The 21,218-nt window shown below is 44.8% G+C and overlaps 2 protein-coding genes across 7 annotated transcripts; both read left to right on the forward strand.

The window, feature by feature from the left end:
* Positions 1-6,722, forward strand: LOC129596278 (uncharacterized). 6 transcript variants are annotated; one of them, XR_008691402.1, is made up of 6 exons: positions 1-341; positions 2,443-3,200; positions 3,643-3,925; positions 4,220-4,548; positions 4,937-5,577; positions 6,196-6,722. XR_008691402.1 is itself a non-coding variant. In XM_055493513.1 (5 exons), exons 1-5 carry the CDS (start codon positions 132-134, stop codon positions 5,349-5,351), a joined length of 1,995 nt encoding a protein of 664 aa, XP_055349488.1. In that variant the 5' UTR covers positions 1-131; the 3' UTR covers positions 5,352-6,722. The 6 variants fall into 6 exon arrangements, 1 of the variants encoding a protein (XP_055349488.1); XR_008691404.1 differs by having other exon boundaries at positions 6,211-6,722; XR_008691403.1 differs by having other exon boundaries at positions 4,937-5,525; positions 6,187-6,722.
* Positions 6,723-13,289: 6,567 nt separating this feature from the next.
* Positions 13,290-14,734, forward strand: LOC129596325 (trichohyalin-like). The gene is made up of 2 exons (XM_055493564.1): positions 13,290-14,496; positions 14,649-14,734. Exons 1-2 carry the CDS (start codon positions 13,290-13,292, stop codon positions 14,732-14,734), a joined length of 1,293 nt encoding a protein of 430 aa, XP_055349539.1.
* The last annotated feature ends 6,484 nt before the right edge of the window (positions 14,735-21,218 follow it).

Here is a 21,218-nt window from a genome sequence, read left to right on the forward strand (position 1 = left end):
ACTGCTGAGTGTCTACTTTGTTTTAGAGTGCTGTCGCTTTTCCGTAGTCGCGAATCCCGCGATCGATGAATACTGCGGCATTTTACTCACTTCGCTGTTGAGGTTGCTTGGCCTCTTAAAATTCTGTTAAAATGGGGATAAAAAGGTGTTTAATTTATTCCTTGGACAAAGAAATCCATGCGTCCTATCCGGAAATTTTGACGGAATCGGCTTTGGTGCTATGGTTCGCCTGTCAGATTTGTTTGAAATTTGGACTACACGTTTTTTCTGATTGGCGAACCAGTCGGTTAGATCCTGATGATTACAACTACTTCGATTCCCTGCTCGAACTGTCTGGACATGTGAGTTTTTGCTTGCACGACGTGATTTATATAACAATCCTGTTCAATATTGTGACCTTTTATTACGCGTATACCTATATAATAAAACTAAGCGCAGTGCAAATGCACGATAAAGAATGTTAACCTGCTAATACCTAGCGTGAATAAATATAAGAATTAATTTTAAAAATGTGTACGAAAAGTACTGCACTCACAACGGCACCGCTTACTAAAGGTATCATATAGTGCAGTGCTGTAAAATACTTATATCTTGTTATGGTTACTTACTTATCAGCAACAGGCTCATAAGTACTGAGAAGGTTCTACTTATAGTATGAAATTGATTGAGGATAAGCTTTATACGGTGAGTACATCATCCTGCGGCTTGTCATACCGTTATTCAAGACCCATCATTGCAGCAGAATAGTTCTTGGCAGAGATAAATATGTAAACAAAACTTTTCCGCCACTATGGTGCGTAAAAACTGGCAACCGCCTCGATGTATGAGTTTGGTGTAATTGAGTACAAAGAATAGAGATTTTGACAAAGAATAATGTACTGTGATGTCGCAGCAAATAAAAATAAAGACGCTAAACAAACGAGTTACCTAACAAATTTATTTTCCCGCATGCTACACCAGGGAAAAACGTCCAATTGGAATTTACATTTTTTTGCGTGGCTTATTAGGGAAAGTACAAACATAGCTAGAAAATATTGAATCCAAATTTAAGATCTCGCCTTATGTTTGGAGGTGATAAAATGAGAAATAGATAAATACGTGCGTAATGCGTAAATACAGTACAATAGATAAAAAGTGCGTAATAAAATGTATGTAGTAGTGTGGGATGACAAAATATTTAACGGTCCCTTCAAACACTCCATGAATTTAGCAGCTTAGATTACCTTTTAGATTACCCATGCAGCTTAGGTTACCTTTTTACGAATTTTATATAGATATCTGTACTTCTATACCACGCAAGCACGCTTTACCTATGTACCGGTACACGGTTACGGTGTATTTAGACTGCTATATATTCCGTCTATTCGCGCAAGATTCCGCAATATTATGTATGTACAGCCATAACAGCATGTTGTTGTACAGTATAACACTGCTAGACATGTTAAAAATAGCACATTTATTGCATGTGAGTAATTTTTGTGAGGTACCTGTACAACAGAAAAATGAATGTTTTATATGGAACACAGTTCTCTCACGTTTGCTGTTGATACAATAGGCCCTACTGTTCCCTCTTTTTTTTTATACCAAAGTTAGGCTGATTTCCCATAAAATTTGATATTGTTGATTTTGGCGAGATGCAAAAGCACATATTCTCCAGATTTAACTGTTTGCTTGTTCATTGGAAAAGTTTGTTTCGGGGTAGAGTACTATAAAATCTTAAAAATGAAATCGTTGCTGAGAAACCGTAGGCTAGACTTGCATCGTTATTCCTTCGACTGTTGCACCACACCCAGAATCGAACCGCACTTGTGACAAGGAGTGGCAGTGCCGGCACTGATTTCTTCTCAGACGGTATACTGAACAGAATTAAAAATAGTTATGCAAAGTTGGATTCTCAGAACGTGAGACGGTGGCAAAACATCGCAGCGATTTCCGATCCTGTTCTTGCTGACGAATCAACCTAACCTTCAAGTCTCATTACTCAGTAGTTAGAGAGGTTATTTTTATCTTCCGCCTTGGGTGGACTATGTGCCGTTGCGAGAGGACGTTAAATCAATAAATTGTTCCAATGTCGTTGTGCATAAACTGCATGAAAATTTTAATCAAAATTTGTTTTATACCATCCGATTTACGAAAAGTACTGTAGAACCACGTGCTTGATTTTCTAACTTCGCATTTTGTTGCAATACTTAGTATGATTTTTTAGATGCCACAACCTATCATTGTTTGTAGCAACCGAAAATGAAGCATCGCTTACGCACTTCGTCGCAAACAAAACGAAGCGAAGCATTACATACTGCAGCGCAACTATTCCACTTGGCTGATGATATAATATATTATATATTTACTTTATGGAATAGCAAACTGATCTAGTGAAGAAAGGAAGGAATCACTGAGCATTTTGTCCGTGTTCACGTCGTAATCTATTGTAATCTTTTGCAGAAGGTTAACGCTTGCTTCTGGGATGACGTCATGTCGGGCTGGATGCAACCGCATCCGCTCACCGTTAACCAATCGGCTTTGGTTGGACTGGTTGTGGCTGTCCCTCCGAAATTGACCATATTCTTGGGTTTCACAGCCACCTGGTTGACCGTTGTCCTTACGGCTATCTTAAGCATCTCACTGGTTATCCTGGTAAGCGCCAACCGCCTCTGGACGTCCCCCGTATCAAAGGACCAAATGTCGCACTGCTTTGAACTGGCGGCCTTCATCCAAGAGCAGAGCCGGATTGCCGCCATAATGCATATCCCACTGGACATAATGATGTTGCTTTATGCGGTGGCCGTAACCGGCCTCTTCTTTCTTCGCTTTGCTAACTGCATGGTCATCAGCGCCGTACTGGCGGTGTGTGTTTCATGGCTAGCAGTTAGATTGATAATTACTGTACTTGATCCATCCGCGGTGCAGTCGTGCTGTAACGTTAACACTAAAATGTCCTCTTACGTCATGATCTTCATGTATGCGATGACCAGCGCCTTTAGCTTCACTATTTACTATGGTATTTGGATATTATTCAGCGCAGTGCCGGTGGTTCTTCTGGCGTGGATGGCCGTTGTACTGGCCATAGCTGTTTGTGGCCCGTCCGCGGTGTTCCCCGGTTGTATTTTCTTCGCTGCCAGTTTGACCGCTTATTGCGCCGGCAGAATTTGGGGATTGTGGATGAATGACACCTACTACGCACAGATTAGAAAGGGAATCAGGTGAGAAATTTTCGCCGGTTGATTTCTGTAGCTTTCTATCTGCTACGAAGAGGTTTACGAAAGAAAAGGACAACGTAGGCTGAATAAAATAAATGCTTCGTTTTAGCGCTTTTTTGCACAAACAAGCTTTTGTCCGTGCGAACCCAGTAGTACCGATAGCCATCTAAGCGCATCGAGTGCAAGTACTCTTTTTGTGGCACTGGTTTCTGCTGATTTTAATAACTATTAATTTTATGGATCGACTGATTGATTTCCACTTTTTTATTCTCCATCATAATTATTGCATTACTACATCATTAATATGATGTGTTAGTACTGTTAACAATAATATTAGAAACTGGGTTTTTAAACTAAATAACCCATTTCCTCCAAGAGGTCAAGCCAGTTTTATGCACTGAAAATGGCGAAAACATTTTTATACCGCAATTTGGCTTCCTTACAGGACGTTGACTGCGGGGAGATTCTCCGCGAAATCTTTATCCATGGATCCTTCACCGAAAAAGGCGTTCGCAGGAACGGGCGAGATTCAGAAGGCAGGACCCTGGAAAAACGCCTGCTGCAGCTTTGTAGCCTTTGCTCTTGGGTGCATTGGCGTCTATTACAATGTCTGGTCATTGTATCAGCTGTTCCCCGTCGTCAATCAATGGCAAAGCAACACCGGAAGCGCCAACTGGACGTACTGGCATTGTGTCAACACGACGGGAACTTGCAGCAAGCATGCTACTGTGCGTGACTGTTATTTTGAAGTGAATACTCCACGTAACGTGGAATTTGAATTAAGACCTACGAACAGCTTAGCAAGCGGCCTCTGAAGCTGCCGAAGTTGCAGATTCCATTATCGAATATAACGAAAATACTTTTACTTATCATTGTTGGAGAATTTTGGTTTTTTATTACATATTTGTTTCGCTGGTAAACTACGGTATACTCGTAAATAGCGTTTTTGTGAAGAACAAATGTTTTTACCGCGTCTTCAAATGATTTAACAAAGCAGAAAAAATGTTCAATATGTTCTACAGGGATTCGAGCAAGGCACCGCAATGCTGTCCTACTGGGTGGATCTGCAGACCGAGGAGCTGCGCTCGATGCATTGCAGCAATTCTGAGCTGCTGGCCAACTTCACCCCGTCCTTTCCATCCGGCACTGGCTGGGCGTTTTTGGGGTGGTGTGCAGGGCTGTCAGGCGCCAGTGGGATACCCTTTACGGCCTTGCAATACGCGGAAGCATACATCGTTACCATTATCCTCGTGGTCATCGGCGGACTGCTCGTTCGTGATGGCGTCCGTATCTGCTATAACAAGTGGCATCAGCGTGTCGTCAACGACGAAAGTCTTGATTTCGACGACAGGTTAATGACTACCTTTGACATAGACCAATTTTTGGATGAACCTGTAACATGAATTTCGGATTATTAGTGAAAAACCATGATTTTATGACAATTTTCCATTTGCAACGCATTGTCCGTTATTTAGGTTTCGGAAAAACTTATTTTCAGATTTTCTTGAAACGCTATCGTAAATGACATTACAAAACCTAAGAAGAAGAATCGGTATGAAATTTGCCTCAGTGCATTTTCCTGACACTTTGTATAAATCTATACATTTAGTTGAAAATGTATTTTTCGAATTTAACGAAAACCCTCTTGAAGCGGGTAACAATTATCTTTAGACGACAACAGCACTAATACGGGAGTGAGTATGGGTACTGGAAAGTGACGACCCTGTTTATTATTTCAGCGATAAATCTTCGAAGCCGGTAACGTTACCTGTGGACCTTGCGGCAGAGGAGACCGGTACACCGGACAGTTCGCCCTTAGATCATTTCCCTGCACCAACTCAAGCGGAGATCTGCACAGAGCCATGCTATCATTCGCACGGGAACGATATGGCCAAACAGGAGATCCCGGGAGAAAAATTAATGGACTTAGGCGCGCACGTGTCTATTGTGTGCGTACCCAAGGCTCTGACGTCACAACCCACATCATCCTGCTTTTGCAAGAGACTGCGCTACTGCGTGTTTGAGGGAGTGAACGGTGTGTGGTTATTCTTACTGGCCATCCACTGCCCGCTAATCGGCTTACTGCTGCCGTATTCCCTGGGGGGATTATTCTTGCCTGAACAGTTGCACTGCCCGGTCTTCTTCTGCTGTTGAGCGCGTACACTGTTTGGATGTATCTCTGGCTGATAGAGTTTCTGCGGCAGATGTGGAGCGTCGTGCGATCCGGGAAAAAAAAGTACAGAGACTGCGATGCTCAGTGTGGAGACGGCATCGCAGCGGACAAGGCCAAGCGTCAAACGGCGGAAGCGCTCTGCATCAAATGATTCGGTTATTGCTCGGTTCTGAGTACATTTGCGGCATCAGGCAGACGATTATTGCCGTAAGAAAGGATTAAGCAACCGTTGATAAATAGATCGAATGATAAATTTCTAGCATTGAGATTAAGCAAGTCGGCTTATTCTGAAAGGCATAAAAGTATGAACCTTGCAATATTTTTTATTATGATTTCTAAATACACGGAAGTTAATGCCCGGGTAGGCCGTAAGGGCAAGTTGGTATACAGTAAAGGTCTTGATTTTTGTATCTTGAATTTTGGAAAATCAGAAATTGCTTACCGTATCTGCAATAATTCTGCCCGATGCCGTACAACGCCGCCCGCATTATTAGCTCGTAATGTAACCTCGCTCGAAGTGATCACTGCGTTTAGCTCCCAGGCTGCCCATCTGTAGCAAAGAGTACCGCGATCCCTGGCTGTACGTTCAGAAATAATTGAGTGTTGCAGTTGACAAATGCCATTCCAACGTCATACACGGAAACCAGAAAAACGAATTTTTGAAATTTTCCTTTCACATTTATTTTACCAAAAACCAGATCTTACATCCAACGGCTTCTATGAGGGCCGAGCGGTGACCTATAGTAGACAGTACAGCTTTGGCAAAACAACAGCAATATTTCGAGCGAGTGTACATTGCAAACTGCCAATATATAGATACTACAGTACCTAAATAAGCAGAACCCAGAAAACATCGGCCGCCGGATCATCATGTCGATTGAAATTTCAAAAACTCCTTCGGAATTCGGATTATCTCCATAATGTCATCCGCTTGCGGCCTTAATTACATACACCACGTTCGTGACTAAGGAATCCGACCGTACACCGAATCATCCAAAGCTTTTCTTTCATGTTGTGCGATGATCTGCTTGTCACTTGCGGAAGGGCAGGTATACCCGGCTAAACCGCTGCTGCTTTCACGTCCGACAACCGGCTTTTTTTATAGTGATAGCCTGTGCGCCTGTGCTACATTTTGTGCAAGATTGGGACATGTGTAAATAACGATAATTCATCATTCAACACAGAATCTCATCCCGCCTTCGCGTCTTCGTTTCTTCTTCATTTGTATAAAAAGTAACTGTTGGTTCGCGCATCTTAAATTACGTATTAAATTCATGATTAGTTTTATAACTCATTCGTGTCAAATGCAGTGTTTAATGCAAGTTTTCAGTTGGCTGTAAAAAATGTTTGAAGTCCAGATATTTGTTTTTTACAGTTGTCTGGTCTGGTAAACAATATTGTTGGCTGACGAAAGTGACGATTAGTCGGCTCGATAAATTAGTCAAAACATAGAGAAATCAGAATGACACACAATGCAAAGGTGCAGCAGCTTAGGTGCTAATATGTACCTGAATACCGGCAGTCGTTGCTGTTGTCGGAAGTTGTAATTATCCTACATTATTTTATCCTACATGCAGATACACCACATTTACACGATGCACATGCTTAATCTCTCGTATTTCTACTCCAGTTAAGTAGCATTGACCCGTTAAATACATCGTCCAGTGAACTAACCGTCGTCCAATACCGTCCAGTAATCCACTACCTATATCGTCCAAATCCATCCAACACTCAGTTTCCCAAATCCATTGGTGTAGTACAGATATCTGTACAACGAAGCACACGAAAACTATGTTGTTTATTTGTATTTCGTACGTAGAATACCGCGTATCGGTCGGTTTAAGCTTGTTTCCGTATGACGTAGCTGGGCATTTGCTGGAAACGTTCAATTATCATTTAATATACGGTGTAACGAATTTCGACATTTCGCAAAGAAACATGCCACGAAATACTCTAAATGTGGTTGTTATTTTTGTAGGTAGTTATCGTTTCAAGAGTTTGTTTCACGATTAATAGAACACAAATTCAACTAGGAAACATGACAAATTACCATGCACTCCAAATCTGTCATTTACCCTGGATTTTTGGAAATTTTGGAATTATGGGAATCATCGTGCACGACAGTGCGAGTGGATTTCGGCCACTTCCGGTACAATAATATGACTGTATGAGTGATATTATGTTATTTATACTTTTAATCGGGATCATCCAGTACACAGTCCAATGTATGAGTGATGTAAACAGAGGCAGTGAATTTCACAATTGCGTATGCTGCAGCTTGCATTGGCAATGTATTTTCTAAAGTGATGCTCTAAAATATTGTCGGAACTTTCGCATGATACATTCGTATTTTCGGTAGTGGGAGGCTTTTGTTCACAAGGCTATTATTGAACAGTGATGTCTCTTTGACAAATTTAAATTTTTGTCAACGGATTACTGCTCGTAACTGCAGTTGTTTTATCTTACGCATTTGGGAAGATAAAGCTTCCTCATTGTCTTGAATGTCTTTGCCAGGTCATTAACTTTCACTTGTGATGGATATAATAATCATAAAAGCTGTTTATCTATCGGCTTCAGACCGTTTCGGGATCCGTCATGCAGTTTTGTGATTCATCGTATCATTTAGTCAGAATACTTATCCCATCACACTGACTCATTTTATTTAGCATTTGAATACCTTCGCTAACACAGGTGTGTGCTTTCGTTCTTTTTTCAATGACATAATACCGTATAAAAGCGGTGTCTGAGTATCTGTTGGCCAGCAGAATCTGAAGTGAGCAACGTGCATGTTTTTCTCACGAACGAGTAAAGTGTCACACCCTGCACTGCACGTAATCATCATAATATACACCATTGCGGCTGCACCTTTAGGACTGAACGCCATGAAAATTGAAGATCAACAGATCGGACTTGATTTATCGTCTCTAAAGGAGCCCTAAACTAACGGTGTGCCGCAGTTCATACCAGCAAAAAATGAAAAAAACGACACTGAACGCACCTGAAATCCACATAGAAAATCAAAATATATCTGTACGTTATCATTTCTAACGTATGCTAATGTTTATCTGCACCAGAAATCTAATTTGCAAGTCAATTTTAAAATAGTTTTTTGGTGCCGATTTGCCTCGCGTCTGACTCCCCGACTGATCACTTTTAACTTTGACGAAATCTTAAACGATCAAGGAGGCAAACAACAACAACAAGGAATACTTAGATTCCTTGAATACCTTCAAAATACTGTACGCTAGCCAAAAATCACTGTTTTGATATTACAAAAACTGTTTGGATACGAGATTACGAGTGTAAAAGGAAATTTGCAAATTGCAACCAATTATTAGTAAAATTCACACAAACACGGAATCCCCGTCGGGAATCCCGTGTTTCTGTAGTTTTTCCGTTTCATTTTTTCCAACAGCAAAGAAGCCGATAATGCTAATGTACGAGGACATTTGGGTGCTGTGAACATACCCTTCACGATTAGGGTGCGATGAACACCCGGGAACTAACTTTACAGAAAATTTTATTTCGACAAAAATGTTATATCCAAGTATTTTCACCGTCTGTTTCGACAAATTACGGTCCACAAAAAATTATCGTATCTTCAAACCACATTTTAAAAGATCATAGTGCTTCACAATTTTAAGTCACAGAACAGAAATTCCCTCGTGAGATGAATTGACTGCTGCGTCCATAGCAGCATTATAACAAGCTCTGGCGACTAGATCCATACTCGTAGCTGATATTTGTGGAGAGTTGGATTTAGTACACGTAGCAAATCAGGATAATTAGTAAAAAAAAGAAAAACAAACATCACTACAACATATCTAAAACAACAAGATACTGGAAATAAACAAATATGTGCGAGTACTCGTACTTGTACTGGATGCTGTGCGTTTTAAACTTGGAATTAATTTTAAAATTCCGCGTAATGCCAGTAGCGTTGCGAGCTGCAGAGCAGTCGGGTGTTCATTGCACCCTAATCGTGAACGGTATGTTCACAGCACCCAAATGTCCTCGTATTCACTATTTTTAACGGCCGATCAACTGCGAAAAATATCCGACATAATTTTTTTGCCAGAAATATAAGTGTAATGGTTATGACTATACGCGTGTCTACGCATAGTACTTACATATTTCTGTATACCCAGCCGTCTATCTGTCAAGTTGATTAACCATTTCAAGGTGAAGCTTGTAACTAACAAGTGTTGATTATCGTTTATGTGTGCAGAACAAATTAAACAACAAGCGATTGTCTTACAGATAGTGCTAAAAATCGACTTCCCTGTTGTCCACTTGTCCTTTATTAGAGCCACAACTATCAAGCGTCCCATTACTTTTGTTATCTAGGCCATTTATCTAGTTTTTAAATTTTATATTTTTGGATCCATAAATTATTTTTTCGTAACTTAAAACTAATTACCGATAAATTTGCCGAAATAAATACTCAAAATGCAAACCGAAGGGAGCGGCCGATTTTACAACAGCTCTAAAATAACGTTCATCGGGGTTCTTGAAAAAAATGTGTCCGGCAAATCCAGATTTAGCGATTACATGAGCAGTCTTCCATGACCTGTACTCGTACGAGTACATAGTCTGGTCAGCTGTTATGCTGCCGCCAGTGTCTAACGACTAAGGCCAGTGGTGTATAAAAGTCTCATGCAAGTGTGAGCGCAGGCGTACATGCGTACACCCTCGCTTTGGCAGTCTGTTGTGTTTTGTTGCACGCCCGCCTACGTGTGGCGAAAGCATGGTGTTCTGCGCGCACCCGCATCATGTGGCGGCTACGTGCGCATTTTTCACGCTTGCTGCAGTCAGCAATGCGGAGTTGTCCACGAGGAAATTCTATCGAATTTAGTCTGGTCTAAAAAGTTCTAGCAATCACGCCGTTTCTCGCTTTCCATAGCGTAGGCGCTGTATAGCATTGCCAGATCTGTTTGGCAGGCAGAATTCCGTCAATTCTGTTCCTGCGCGTGAACCTTCATCAGGTCTACGCTCATATGGTAGCAAGAGTCGTGTTTCTCCAGGATAATCTGTGAGTTTTCCCGTCCATCTGACGAGGTGTGGAAGACGTTTCCGCGAGAAAGGGCTCGCGTACGGTTTGGTGGCGAAGGAGCGTTTGGATCCAGTCAGCAGACTTGAAAACGGTGCATCTCTACTGCGTAGAGTGCACTGTATCAGTCTGACGCGACCAAGGTTACTGCCGTAGCTTTGGTTGGAGGCACAAGCGCCGAGAAAGATCGCCACAAGAGGCAGAAGCCCGAAGGGGGCACGTGGGCAAGCCACTTTTGGACTGCGGGTGTGGAGTTCAGGTTCGTCTCTACTGCGTAGAGCGAACACATCATACGCGCTCCCCAAAAGGGTGGTCGAGCGCCCCTGTCGTCGCCAACGTCAAGGCACGACAGAAGACCCGCAGCCAGCAAGTCTTTTGGTCGACGCACCGCTGCGTCCTGCTGACACGAAGCAGAAGGGGTTATCGGCTGGCCCAGGAGAAGTCAGCTTAATCGCTGGAGGATTGGAGGATTCGCGGAAGGACGCGTTGGATCGATTCTGGATTCTGGAAATCGATAAAGGTCAGATTTCCGTTATTAATTTTAGAATTGGCTGATAAGTAGAATTTTCAATTTTTATTGGTCGGTTCTGAGCTGAGCAGAAAAGTAGGCAGTACTTTTGCGCACGGCGCGCTAGTGAAAATTTTCGATTTTGGTCGTGAGGTCACTCTGCCTTATAAACTGAAAAACAACTTACCTGATTGGTCGATTATTCGCACTGTGATTGGCGCAGCAGCGTAGCTAAAGTTAGCTAAGAAATCAGCCAACTAGAAGCTGAGATTTCGTAAGGAGGCGGAGTTTTTGCGCACGGCACTCAAGATTGTGACGTAGCTAGCTAAGAAAATTTTCTGAACCAACCGATGAGAAGTTGACCTTTACCGAAAAATTGACGAGATTGATGACCTTTAATATAAGTGCCTAAGCTGAAGAAATAACGTTTGTTCTGAGGAAATCTAAGTTGATTTCTTAAATAAAATCCAAAAATATTCTCAGGTTAGACGTTTCTGACTAAAGTTGTCAGTGACCTTTATAAGGAAAAAGTTCTGAAAGAAAAAGTGACCTTTAACGCGACGGAGTAAGCTTTCAAGCCGAAACAGTGGAAAAATAAGCTAGATTTTGCAATAAGGAGTGACCTTTAAAAAGGGACTTAGTCAAATTTTTTCAAAGAAAAAGTGACCTCTAGGAAAGACTTAGCTCCTTTTGAGGCAGAGTGACCTTTAGCAAAGCTGAGCTGATAAAAGCGAAGGTGACCTTTAGGACAGCGCTTGTTTCTGTTTACGTGAAAAGGGCTTACGTAGCTAAAACTAACACACGTGTCAGAAACATTATTAGCATCGTCCAAGTTATCCGATCATCAATAAACCCAAAGACATGGATCAAGATACAGACGGTAATGAACCGGTCTCAGCGGGTAGTCAGAGAACGGTCAGAAAACCCTTACGAGCGGAAATTAAAGCCGTTCACACGTCCAGTGGAACATGAAAGAGCAACTCGAGCTCAGAAGACCTTTGGGAGGAAGGACACCAAAGGTTCAGAAGCCACATACCAAAAGGCTCTGAAGGAAACCTTGAACAAAGAGAGCTCGAGTGACGGAAGTCAAAACTCTGGACGGCACGCCGACGACGGCACGGTAGACCAGTCAAAGGTCACCGAAGAGAAAACGGCTACGGATGGACAGAATAAAGATGACTTGAAGGCCGAGACCGGAGGAATGGCACGGTCGGCCGAAGTGGTCAAAGAGGAAAACGCGGATTTAGTTGAGAAGGGAAACGACGAAGTCAGTCAAAAGGTCACCGAAGGGGGTGATGCCGTCAACAGCAATCAGCTGTCAGACGAGAAAAAGGTCGACCAGGACGACCTTTCGGATAACTCATTGTTTTCGAAAGAGTTGCTGGATGAGAATGGTACCAGCCCTATGTCAAATGATAAGTTCTACACCGACGACGAAGATGAGACGACGGTACAGATGTCATTCCACACTGCAATGAAGCAAGCTGACTTGGCAGGTGGAATAATAAAAATGACCTCCAAAGAAAAACTGGAAGAGACCTTCGAGGGAACGGCGTCAGGAAGGGCTGACAATGGAAGGTCACCAACACCTCCCACATCGAACGAAGCAAAACAGCGGATCAGAGATCTAGAAAAGCTTCTCGATGAAAAGGAAGAGCAAGCATTTGCTGCCGTACGAGAACAACGAAACAAAACTATTGAAGTTGAAGCAAGAGTATTCCAATTGGAACAGGAAAAGGTCACGCTGGAAGAAGAAGCAACACAATGGAAGATCAAATACGTTGCCCAGAAACAAGCTGCGGAAGAGCTGAAGAAAATGGTAGACGATAAGGATATGGAAGGAATCCTCGCAGCAGAGGACCTCAACAACAGTTTCTCCGAAGAATCAGCCGAAAGGTCACGGAGATAGCAGAACTGAAAATGAGCGTGACCTTTGCAGTCAAAGGTCAAAGAGGCCGAGAAAAGCGTGACGAAAGTTTAGCAAATGCGACAAAGTTCACCGTAAAGATATCCAGTCTGATAGCAGACATCACAAAATTAAAGGATGACCTTAAATTGCGAGAAGAGAGCATTAAGACGCTGCAGACGGAACTACAAGAAAGGAAGAGGAAACAAAGTGAAGCAGAGAGCCAGAGAGATCAAGCCGCACAGAAGCTTCTCGAGCTGGCAGGGACGACAAAAACGAAAGCAAAGACTGAACGACGAAATCGAAAGTCAAAAGAAAGAAGTAAAGAAGTGGTCAACCTCGGCACAACAGAGTGACGAACGGGTCACTGTGCTAGAGACTCAGAATAGAGAAGGGCAATTGAAAATTGAAAACCAAAAGAGGAAATCACTAAACTAAGCAATGAATTGGTAGGAATGGCCACCACAATAATGGAAAAGGATGATAAAATTAATGAGCTGGAAGCCCAATTGAAGACAGTCGAAGAGGAATGCGGAACGAGAGGAAGGACCCTCATATCTCGGGCGGACCAAATCACTCGACTGCAAGCAGAAGCGGAAATTCTGAAGGAAGCAAAGAAGGACCTCGATAAGACCCTCGATCAAAGGGCAAGCACAATTATCGAGCAGATGAAAAAGGTCACCGAAGCAAACGAGAGTTACGAGAAGCTAAGAAAGGATGCAAATGATTTGGTCAAGGAATACCGACAGATAGACTCGTTGAACAAAACGCTCCAAGAGGAAATCAAAGCGCTTAAAAACTCAGCAAAAGCAAAAGAAGAGGAAACAACTAAACAGCACTTAAAGGAGCCGAAACGGATAGAGTCTCCGCCCCCTGGATACGGTGAAGTCCACACGGTCGAAGGCAGCTTCCATTTCGAAGCACCCAAAAAGACTGGAATGGGCAGAACTGACGACCACGATAAAGAAAAGGTCAAAAAGGAAGACACCGAGTCGGCGAAGGTGCACTCGGGACCGAGCGGCGGGAGTAACTCAAAACAGCAAAAAAATACGCACGATGATATGCCAGAGGAAACCATCGTCTATAAATCCGACTACCGCCTAGATGATCGGGAAGACCCACGAGATCGCCAAAACGAGCAGGAAAGGGTAGCTCGTGAAGAAGAGAGGCGAGAAAGAGAACACCGCGCGGAATACCACGCTGAAGCACAGCGACTCCGTCGCGAAGAAAGGGAATTCAGAGGGATCATGAGAGCCATGTCCCGGAAATCCGCACTGATTGACTTCAATGGCAACCGAGAAGCCTTACTCGGTTGGATCCGTCAGGTCAAGGAGACTCAGAAGACGTATGACCTTTCTGATGCAGCAATGATGCTGGAAGTCGCCAACGCAGTCAAAGGGGACGCTAAGGCTTGGTTTGATGCGGAAAGAGAAATCGACGATGAGGAAGAGGCAGACGAACTAACCGTCGATGAATGGATGACGAAGTTCAAAGAACATTTTGGCGATCGTGACGAAGGGGTCAACGCCTTAAGGGAAGCTATGACAAGAAAGTTTGAGACCGGCAAGGAAACGCTTGATCAATTTTATCAAGCGATCATGCGCTTCAAATCGAAACGGGTCATCACAGAAAAGCAGGCCATCGGATTCCTCATCCAAGGATGTAAAACGACAGTGACCTTTATAAGGCACTTCGAGCACAAAAATTCCATAACCCCATGGACATCAAGGAATTCTTCCGCACATGGTCGACCGGAGAAGAAAAGTATAAGGTCACGAGAGGCAACCAAGATGACTGCGTTATAATTCGATCAGGTCAGATCGAAGAAGTCGCGAATGGGCGACAAAACCAGTCATGCCCGGCGCCGGTGCCAGGATACAATATGGAATTCCGCCTCTAGGCACTCAAGAAGTGACCTTTGGCAACGGTCGAAATGAAGGTCAAGTATCGTACGCGACGATCGCGGCGATACAAACAGCTGTTCAAGAAGTAGCCAAGCCTGCGATCGCGGCGATCCAAGCATCAGCCCAGCAAGCGGCAAGGCCGAAACAGAATCCACAAGGAAACGTGCAAGAAACGCCCTGAATGGAGGGCTTGGCGGTCAAGGAATGGCTCAGGTAAATCCAGGCTTCGCTGGCCAGGGATTTAATGGTGGCGGAAGAAACCAGGGAAACCTTCCGACCGAACCGAGGACAGGGAAATCAAGGACCACGATACGGGTCGCGAATGGAGCGCCTGTTCACCATGATTGACGGATGGGTAATGAATAATGCGCTGACATGCCAGAATTGCATGTACGGCAATCACTATACGCAAGCGTGCTCATTCGCGGGCGTACCATGGAATAAAACCCAAATCGAGTTGTATATGAAGAATGGTTGATGTTGCGTAATAATCATGGTGGATGGCGCAACGCGATGGCAAACGGATATGTGCCACAGTCACGACAAGGTGGACAGTATGCTGGCCAAGGTGGTCAAGGAACGTCGGTGGTCAAGGCGGCCAAGGAATTTTGCCGGTCAAGGTGGCCAGGGCAATTTGGAAACCAAGGTGGCGGCCAGGGCAACTTCGCCGGTCAAGGTGGCCAAGGCGGAGGATACGGTCAGAACGGCCCAGCTCGAGGAGGCTTCAGAGGAAGGGGCAGAGGCTTAGGCCGCGGAGGTAACCGTGGTTACGGCTTTGCCGGCCCGGGCCAAGGAGGCGGTAACGGAAACTTTGGTGGTCAAGGTGGCCAGAATTTCGGAGGCCAAGGTGGCCAGGATTACGGCGGAGGCCAAGGAAACTTTGGCGGCCAAGGTGGCCAATGGAATGGTGCAGGCCAAGGAAACTTTGGCGGTCAAGGTGGCCAATGGAATGGCGGTGGTCAAGGTGGCTACCAGCAGCAAGGAGGTTTCGGCGGGCAGCAAGGCGGCTTTGCCGGTGGAGGCCAGAATGGTTTTGGTCAGCAAGGCGGAGGATTTAACTTCGCCCCGGCGAATGGTGCCGGTCAGGCGCAAGGTGCGCCGGTTCAGGGAATGGCCCAGGGAAACGTTCAAGGTCAGTAGGCGCCGGTGAGCCTACTGATCGTCCGGAACCGAAACCACCGGATATAGAAGAGCAAGGTGCTCCGCTGCAGGCAACGACCGCAGCGCGAAAGGGATGCTGCGAAAGTAACGCAAAGATACGGAAAAGAAATCCGAAAGTTCGAGAAAGTAACTCGAAATCGAGCGAAGGGGCTCAGAAAGGTGATGGCAAGGCTATCAAAAGATTACCGCAAGGACGGAAGAATTTGACCGAAAGGTCACCGCAGAAAATAACTGCGGGGAAGTCAAGAAAGTAACTTGACTCAGCCGGGGCCGACCGAAAGGTCACCGCAGAAAGTAACTGCGGGGAACAGGGTTGACGGAAGGGCCTCAAACTCTGCATCCGGGACAGCAGAAAGTAACTGCAAATCAAAGAAAGTCACGAAAGTAACGTGACGCTGCAAGGACAACAGACCCAAAGGTCACCGCAGAAAGTAACTGCGAGCAAAGGTCACGAAAGTAACGTGACGCTGCAAGGACAGCAGACCCAAAGATCACCGCGGAAAGCAACCGCGAGGAAGAGTAAACTACTCTGCGAAAGACGCAAGCGGAAATCTCAAGTGAAGAGGATGATGAAACACATCACGCGAGATTCCGAAAGTTCGTCGAAAATACGTTTGAATTTGACGGAATGACCGTAACCGTACAACGAACGCATGAAGGCGGTCCGGATAGACCGAAATTCCTTGAGCAGATGGCAAAGTATTTCAAGCAAGAGCTGCCGAGGAAGATCACGGAAGAGCCGTGACTGCGCAAGAGCGCAAGAGACCGAAAGGTCACCTCAAGCGAGTTGAAGAAGTGAAAGGTCACGAGAGATTGCCAGTGCAACAGACTCAAGAGTCACTGAAAGAGAAAGGTCACGGTGAAGTCGCCGATGAACCGAAAGGTCAAGAAAGTAACTTGACTCTGCGAATGGCGCAGCAAACAGTGAAACAGAGCGAAGGGGCACAGCAAGTCTCAGATGACTCTCTCGATGAGGCAAACACTCTACAACAGAAGATGGAGTGGCAAAAAGTCGCTTACAGACCTAATGGACGACACGGTATGTGGAAACCAGTCCCTCCGCCACAAAGGTCACCGCAAGATGTGAGAATTCCCAGAGAAGCTTACTGGGAAGAAAGAGAGAAACAAGATTGGCGGATGAGAAAGCATCTCGAGGAAATGGTAAAGCTTCACAACCGAAAGTTCAAGAGTACTGGAAGAAAGAACCAATGTGACGAAAATAACCGTCAGTTTCGAGAGCGGATTGAGAAGGGTGAATTACCGCCTCAGTATGGTGAGAAAGTGCCTTTACAAAGGTCAACAAAATGGCGGATTTTTCATGTCAAGACCGGAAAGGTCACCGGACTTAGCGCAAACTCCGCAGAGGAGAAGTCGTATGACATGACAGAAGCAATCCGGAATGACAACGAAAGGTCACCGCCAAGAACCGACGGATTGTCATCTCAAATCGATCAACTCGCACGAATAACGAAATTGCGAAGAAAATTACAGATTGGATGAAAACGACCATAAGATGGTTGTGTACGAAAGGTCACCAGAGAAGAAGAGTGAAGATGACGAGATGACCTTTGCGGATGAAATTACGCAAGAGATAATGGCAAAGTTGCAAAGCCGTCAAGACGTGCGCAATGAAAATCACAATACGAAGTTATTGCGCAAGTGATAAAAGGTCACGAGAACGCACAAGAGAAGGGTTTAACGTGCGAAGTGGCAAAGGTCACGGGTAGAAAACGCTGCGAAGGAGCAAGCGAATATCTTACCGAAGTCAAAGGATCGAAAAGTTCTCAGATGTGACCCGACGTACCGAAACGGATAGATCGTTGGAGCTCAAAGGTCTGATAGAGAGCAAGCATGCACCAATCCCAGTCAAGTGTAGAATAAGAGTCTTGAAACTCGAAGATGGAAACTTACCGAAACGGATTGAAGCTTATACACATGAAGTCAAATTGGGAATAAAAGGTCATGGCAATGCTTGACACTGGCGCGGAGACGTCTTTGATTTGTCAACAGTTCTGCGGAGAACGGCCTCAGACTGTCAGACTTCCACCGAAAAAGAGGTGATGATCAAAGGGATCAGTGGAACGTCAGGCTGAAGTAACGCACTACTGCGTAGTACAGTGACCTTAAGAAGGAAAACCAGTCAACACTCGATTCTACGTCAGACCAGCGTCAGACGATGTCCAAGTCCTACTGGGATTCGACTTCCTTGCAAAGAAATTCGTCCTGATAGACGAGGCACGACGAGGAAGAAGAGAAACTGAAGCTGAAGACGATGAGCCAAAATCCTGCAAAAGTCAATGCAGGAAGGTCCCGAACTTCAACCAAGAAATAATTCAGGGCAAACAGCTATCCCAGTACCAGAGGCACGGGGATCGAAAGATAATAAACAAAACGAGAATGGTGAAAATCTAATCCCAGTACCAGGGCGGGGATTGAAAATGCCTGGAAAAAGCAAAGGTCACCGAAGTCTAAAGCAAATCAAGGTCACCAACGATGAAACAACTCAAGATTATGCAAGCAGAAGCACTATTGCAAAGAAACAGTCGCTAGTGCCAGGAATGGAGTGGTCAAGGCTACTCCCAGTACCAGAGGCACTGGGCACGAGAATGGTTGGGCCCAGGACAGAGCCAGGACTGATGATCGGCGACGAAGAGCTATTCTCGGAAATACGAGATCAAGCCATAAAGCAACTGGATGCAAGGAAAACGGACATGGTGCTCAGCACACTTTCGAACCACGTGATAAAGCAAGAGGGCGGATGAAAGGTCGAGACACGCGCCTGCGCAAAGAGGTAGCAGAGAGTAGTCGTCGTCTTACTTCCGAACCACGCTCTGCAGATGAAGAAATCGAAGTCATCGAAATATCCTGTTCGATTACGCCGTCGATGAACAGCGTAATCGAAATCGAAAAAGATGACAATGAACAGATACCGATTCCGGAGAAACGGATAAGCGAGTTATCGTCCGTCCCGAACCAGACAACGGATGCCGGAAGGAACAATCGCGTCATTTCCGCAAACCAAGAGAATGGACGGCGGAAGAGAGCAACCTCTTGCCATCACGATTGGCACGACAGCGATGACCTTTCGATAGCGCGACCTCAAGAAAGATGTGCAAAATGCATGCAAGAAATGACACAAGATGACCTTTCGGAATGGCCGAAATGCAATGCAGCAATTGCGCGCCTTAAAGACAAGAAGAAATAGAGGTCAAGTCGATTATGAGAACACTTCCCATGCGGAACTGTCAAAAACAACTTACCTTTGGCAATGTTATCGAGAATGGTTATCGGTAGTCAAGAACTACATCATCTCCAGAGAAGTGGCTCCATCATTGGCAGCAAGAAGCGGACAACTTCATTCCGAAAGGCGGATAAAGCGACCCGTGGTATACAAACCCGATTACAAAGCTCGACAGAGAAAGGCGACGAGCAATGGAAGACGAAATAGGAACAAGCTAGGGTTGACTTATTCTGGGAATTCAGAGTCAATTACCTATGGAAAGGTCAAGGACGAGCGATCATTTTCCCAATCGGACTCGGCACAGTAGTGTACGAATTATTTGACCTACCAGGCCTGCCTCAAAAGGAAATTTAGAGAATGGAATAAACAATGGGGCAAAATCCTCGAAGAAGTACCGATATTCACAGGAGAAATTCCAGAATTAAAGGTCACGCGAAAAAGACGCGAACTTGGATTATTTGGCTATCCGAGAAAAAGAAGGTGACCTTTGCACCAGATCCAGATGGAGTGGGTATCGAAAGAGGCGGAGATACTTGGTGCATGTATGAGACGGTACCGAACAATGACTGGACTACAGAAGAACTGATGGCAAGTGCGTCTTTATCGGCGATAAGAGACCGAAAGGTCATGGCACAAGCGCTGAAAAAGAAAACGGCACAAGCGCCGAAGAAGAAAAAAGAACAAAGATAACGGCACAAGCGCCGAAGAAACCAAAGAAAAGAACAAGAAGTCAGCACAAGTGCCGCTCAAGAAAACAGCACAGGCGCCGAAGAAGGAACCAACGCACGGCGTATGAGTTAGCTCAGATGATCAAGGAACTGAACCAGGCGTTTCAGGATAAGGAAAACAGGAATCCAGTAACAGAGGCAAAAAAGGCTCAAATGTCGCCGCAAGAAGAAAGCAGCGTCGTTAGTGGCTTCACTACAAGGTCACTCGGTAACGGTGAGGAAGGACCGCAACCGAGGAAGAAACGAAAGGTCACTAAACGCGATGTTGGAAGAGGCCAGAAAGGTCAGTTCGAAAGTTGACGAAAGGTCACCTGAAACTGGCGAGGACCGCCAGTTGGAAAAGCAAAAGATCTAGAATACCGCTCAAGCAGATGATAGCTCGGAAGACGATGAAGGGATAGGTCACGAGCAAGGATTCGTGCAACACGAACAAATCCGAGGATAGCAGCGCGAACGGACCGAAAGTCCAAGGAAACGGACAAACCTCTGCCCAGCGAAAAGCGAAAAACTTAGCGCTTCCAAAGATGAAGACGATGACCTTTCAACAGAAAGTGAAGACGAAAGTGTCGATGAGCGACCAATCGGAAAAGGAGTGAAGGTCAAGCGCTTGAGGTTAATAATAGCAGAATCCGACTCGGAATTCTCGAGCACAAGTGACAACTCGACCACTTCTGAAGATTCTGGAGTGAGTGACCTTTCAGATCAAGAAGATCTGCTGGACCTTGATGAAGACGATGAAAGAATGAAAAACAAGAGAAGAATCATCGTTCAGAAGAATTAAAGTACAGAAAGCAAGAATCCCAGAAGGGCGATCAAGGTTTACAGCGACCAACGAGTTAAGCTGAGACCAAACCTTAGCACTCGTGAAGAAGGTCAAGATGGGCGTTCATGTGCCACGGAATCAGAAACTGATGTATACAGCAACTCCTCAAAGGATAATGAAGTCAACCGAGAACGGAGTCACGGACCATAACGGCACTCGATTCGAAATCATTATCGAAAACCGAAGCAAAAGCCGAAAGACCGTAAGGAAGGGCCAATTTCTCGGTTACGTAGAACATACGAACACCTCGAGAATGTAAGGTCAACTCGGCTACCGTCGTGAAAAACATCCTTGAAGATCCTGAAGTGGATGCAAAGACGAAAGAAGAACTGAACGACATAATTGAAGATTAAAGTTAGGACCAGACCTAACTGAGGAACAAAATGACGCGAAACGCATTTTGGGAGTTTTGGAAAGTTCTCCCACGTCAAAGAAACCGTATGGCGATGTCAAAGGGGTAACGCACACTATTGACACAGCCGATGCAAACCAGAGTTAAATGCAATCCAGCAAGAACAAGTTGGAAA

The sequence above is a fragment of the Paramacrobiotus metropolitanus genome, unplaced genomic scaffold, assembly GCF_019649055.1.
Source record: "Paramacrobiotus metropolitanus isolate TYO unplaced genomic scaffold, Prichtersi_v1.0 Parri_scaffold0000088, whole genome shotgun sequence".
NCBI classification, from domain to species: Eukaryota; Metazoa; Tardigrada; class Eutardigrada; order Parachela; family Macrobiotidae; genus Paramacrobiotus; species Paramacrobiotus metropolitanus.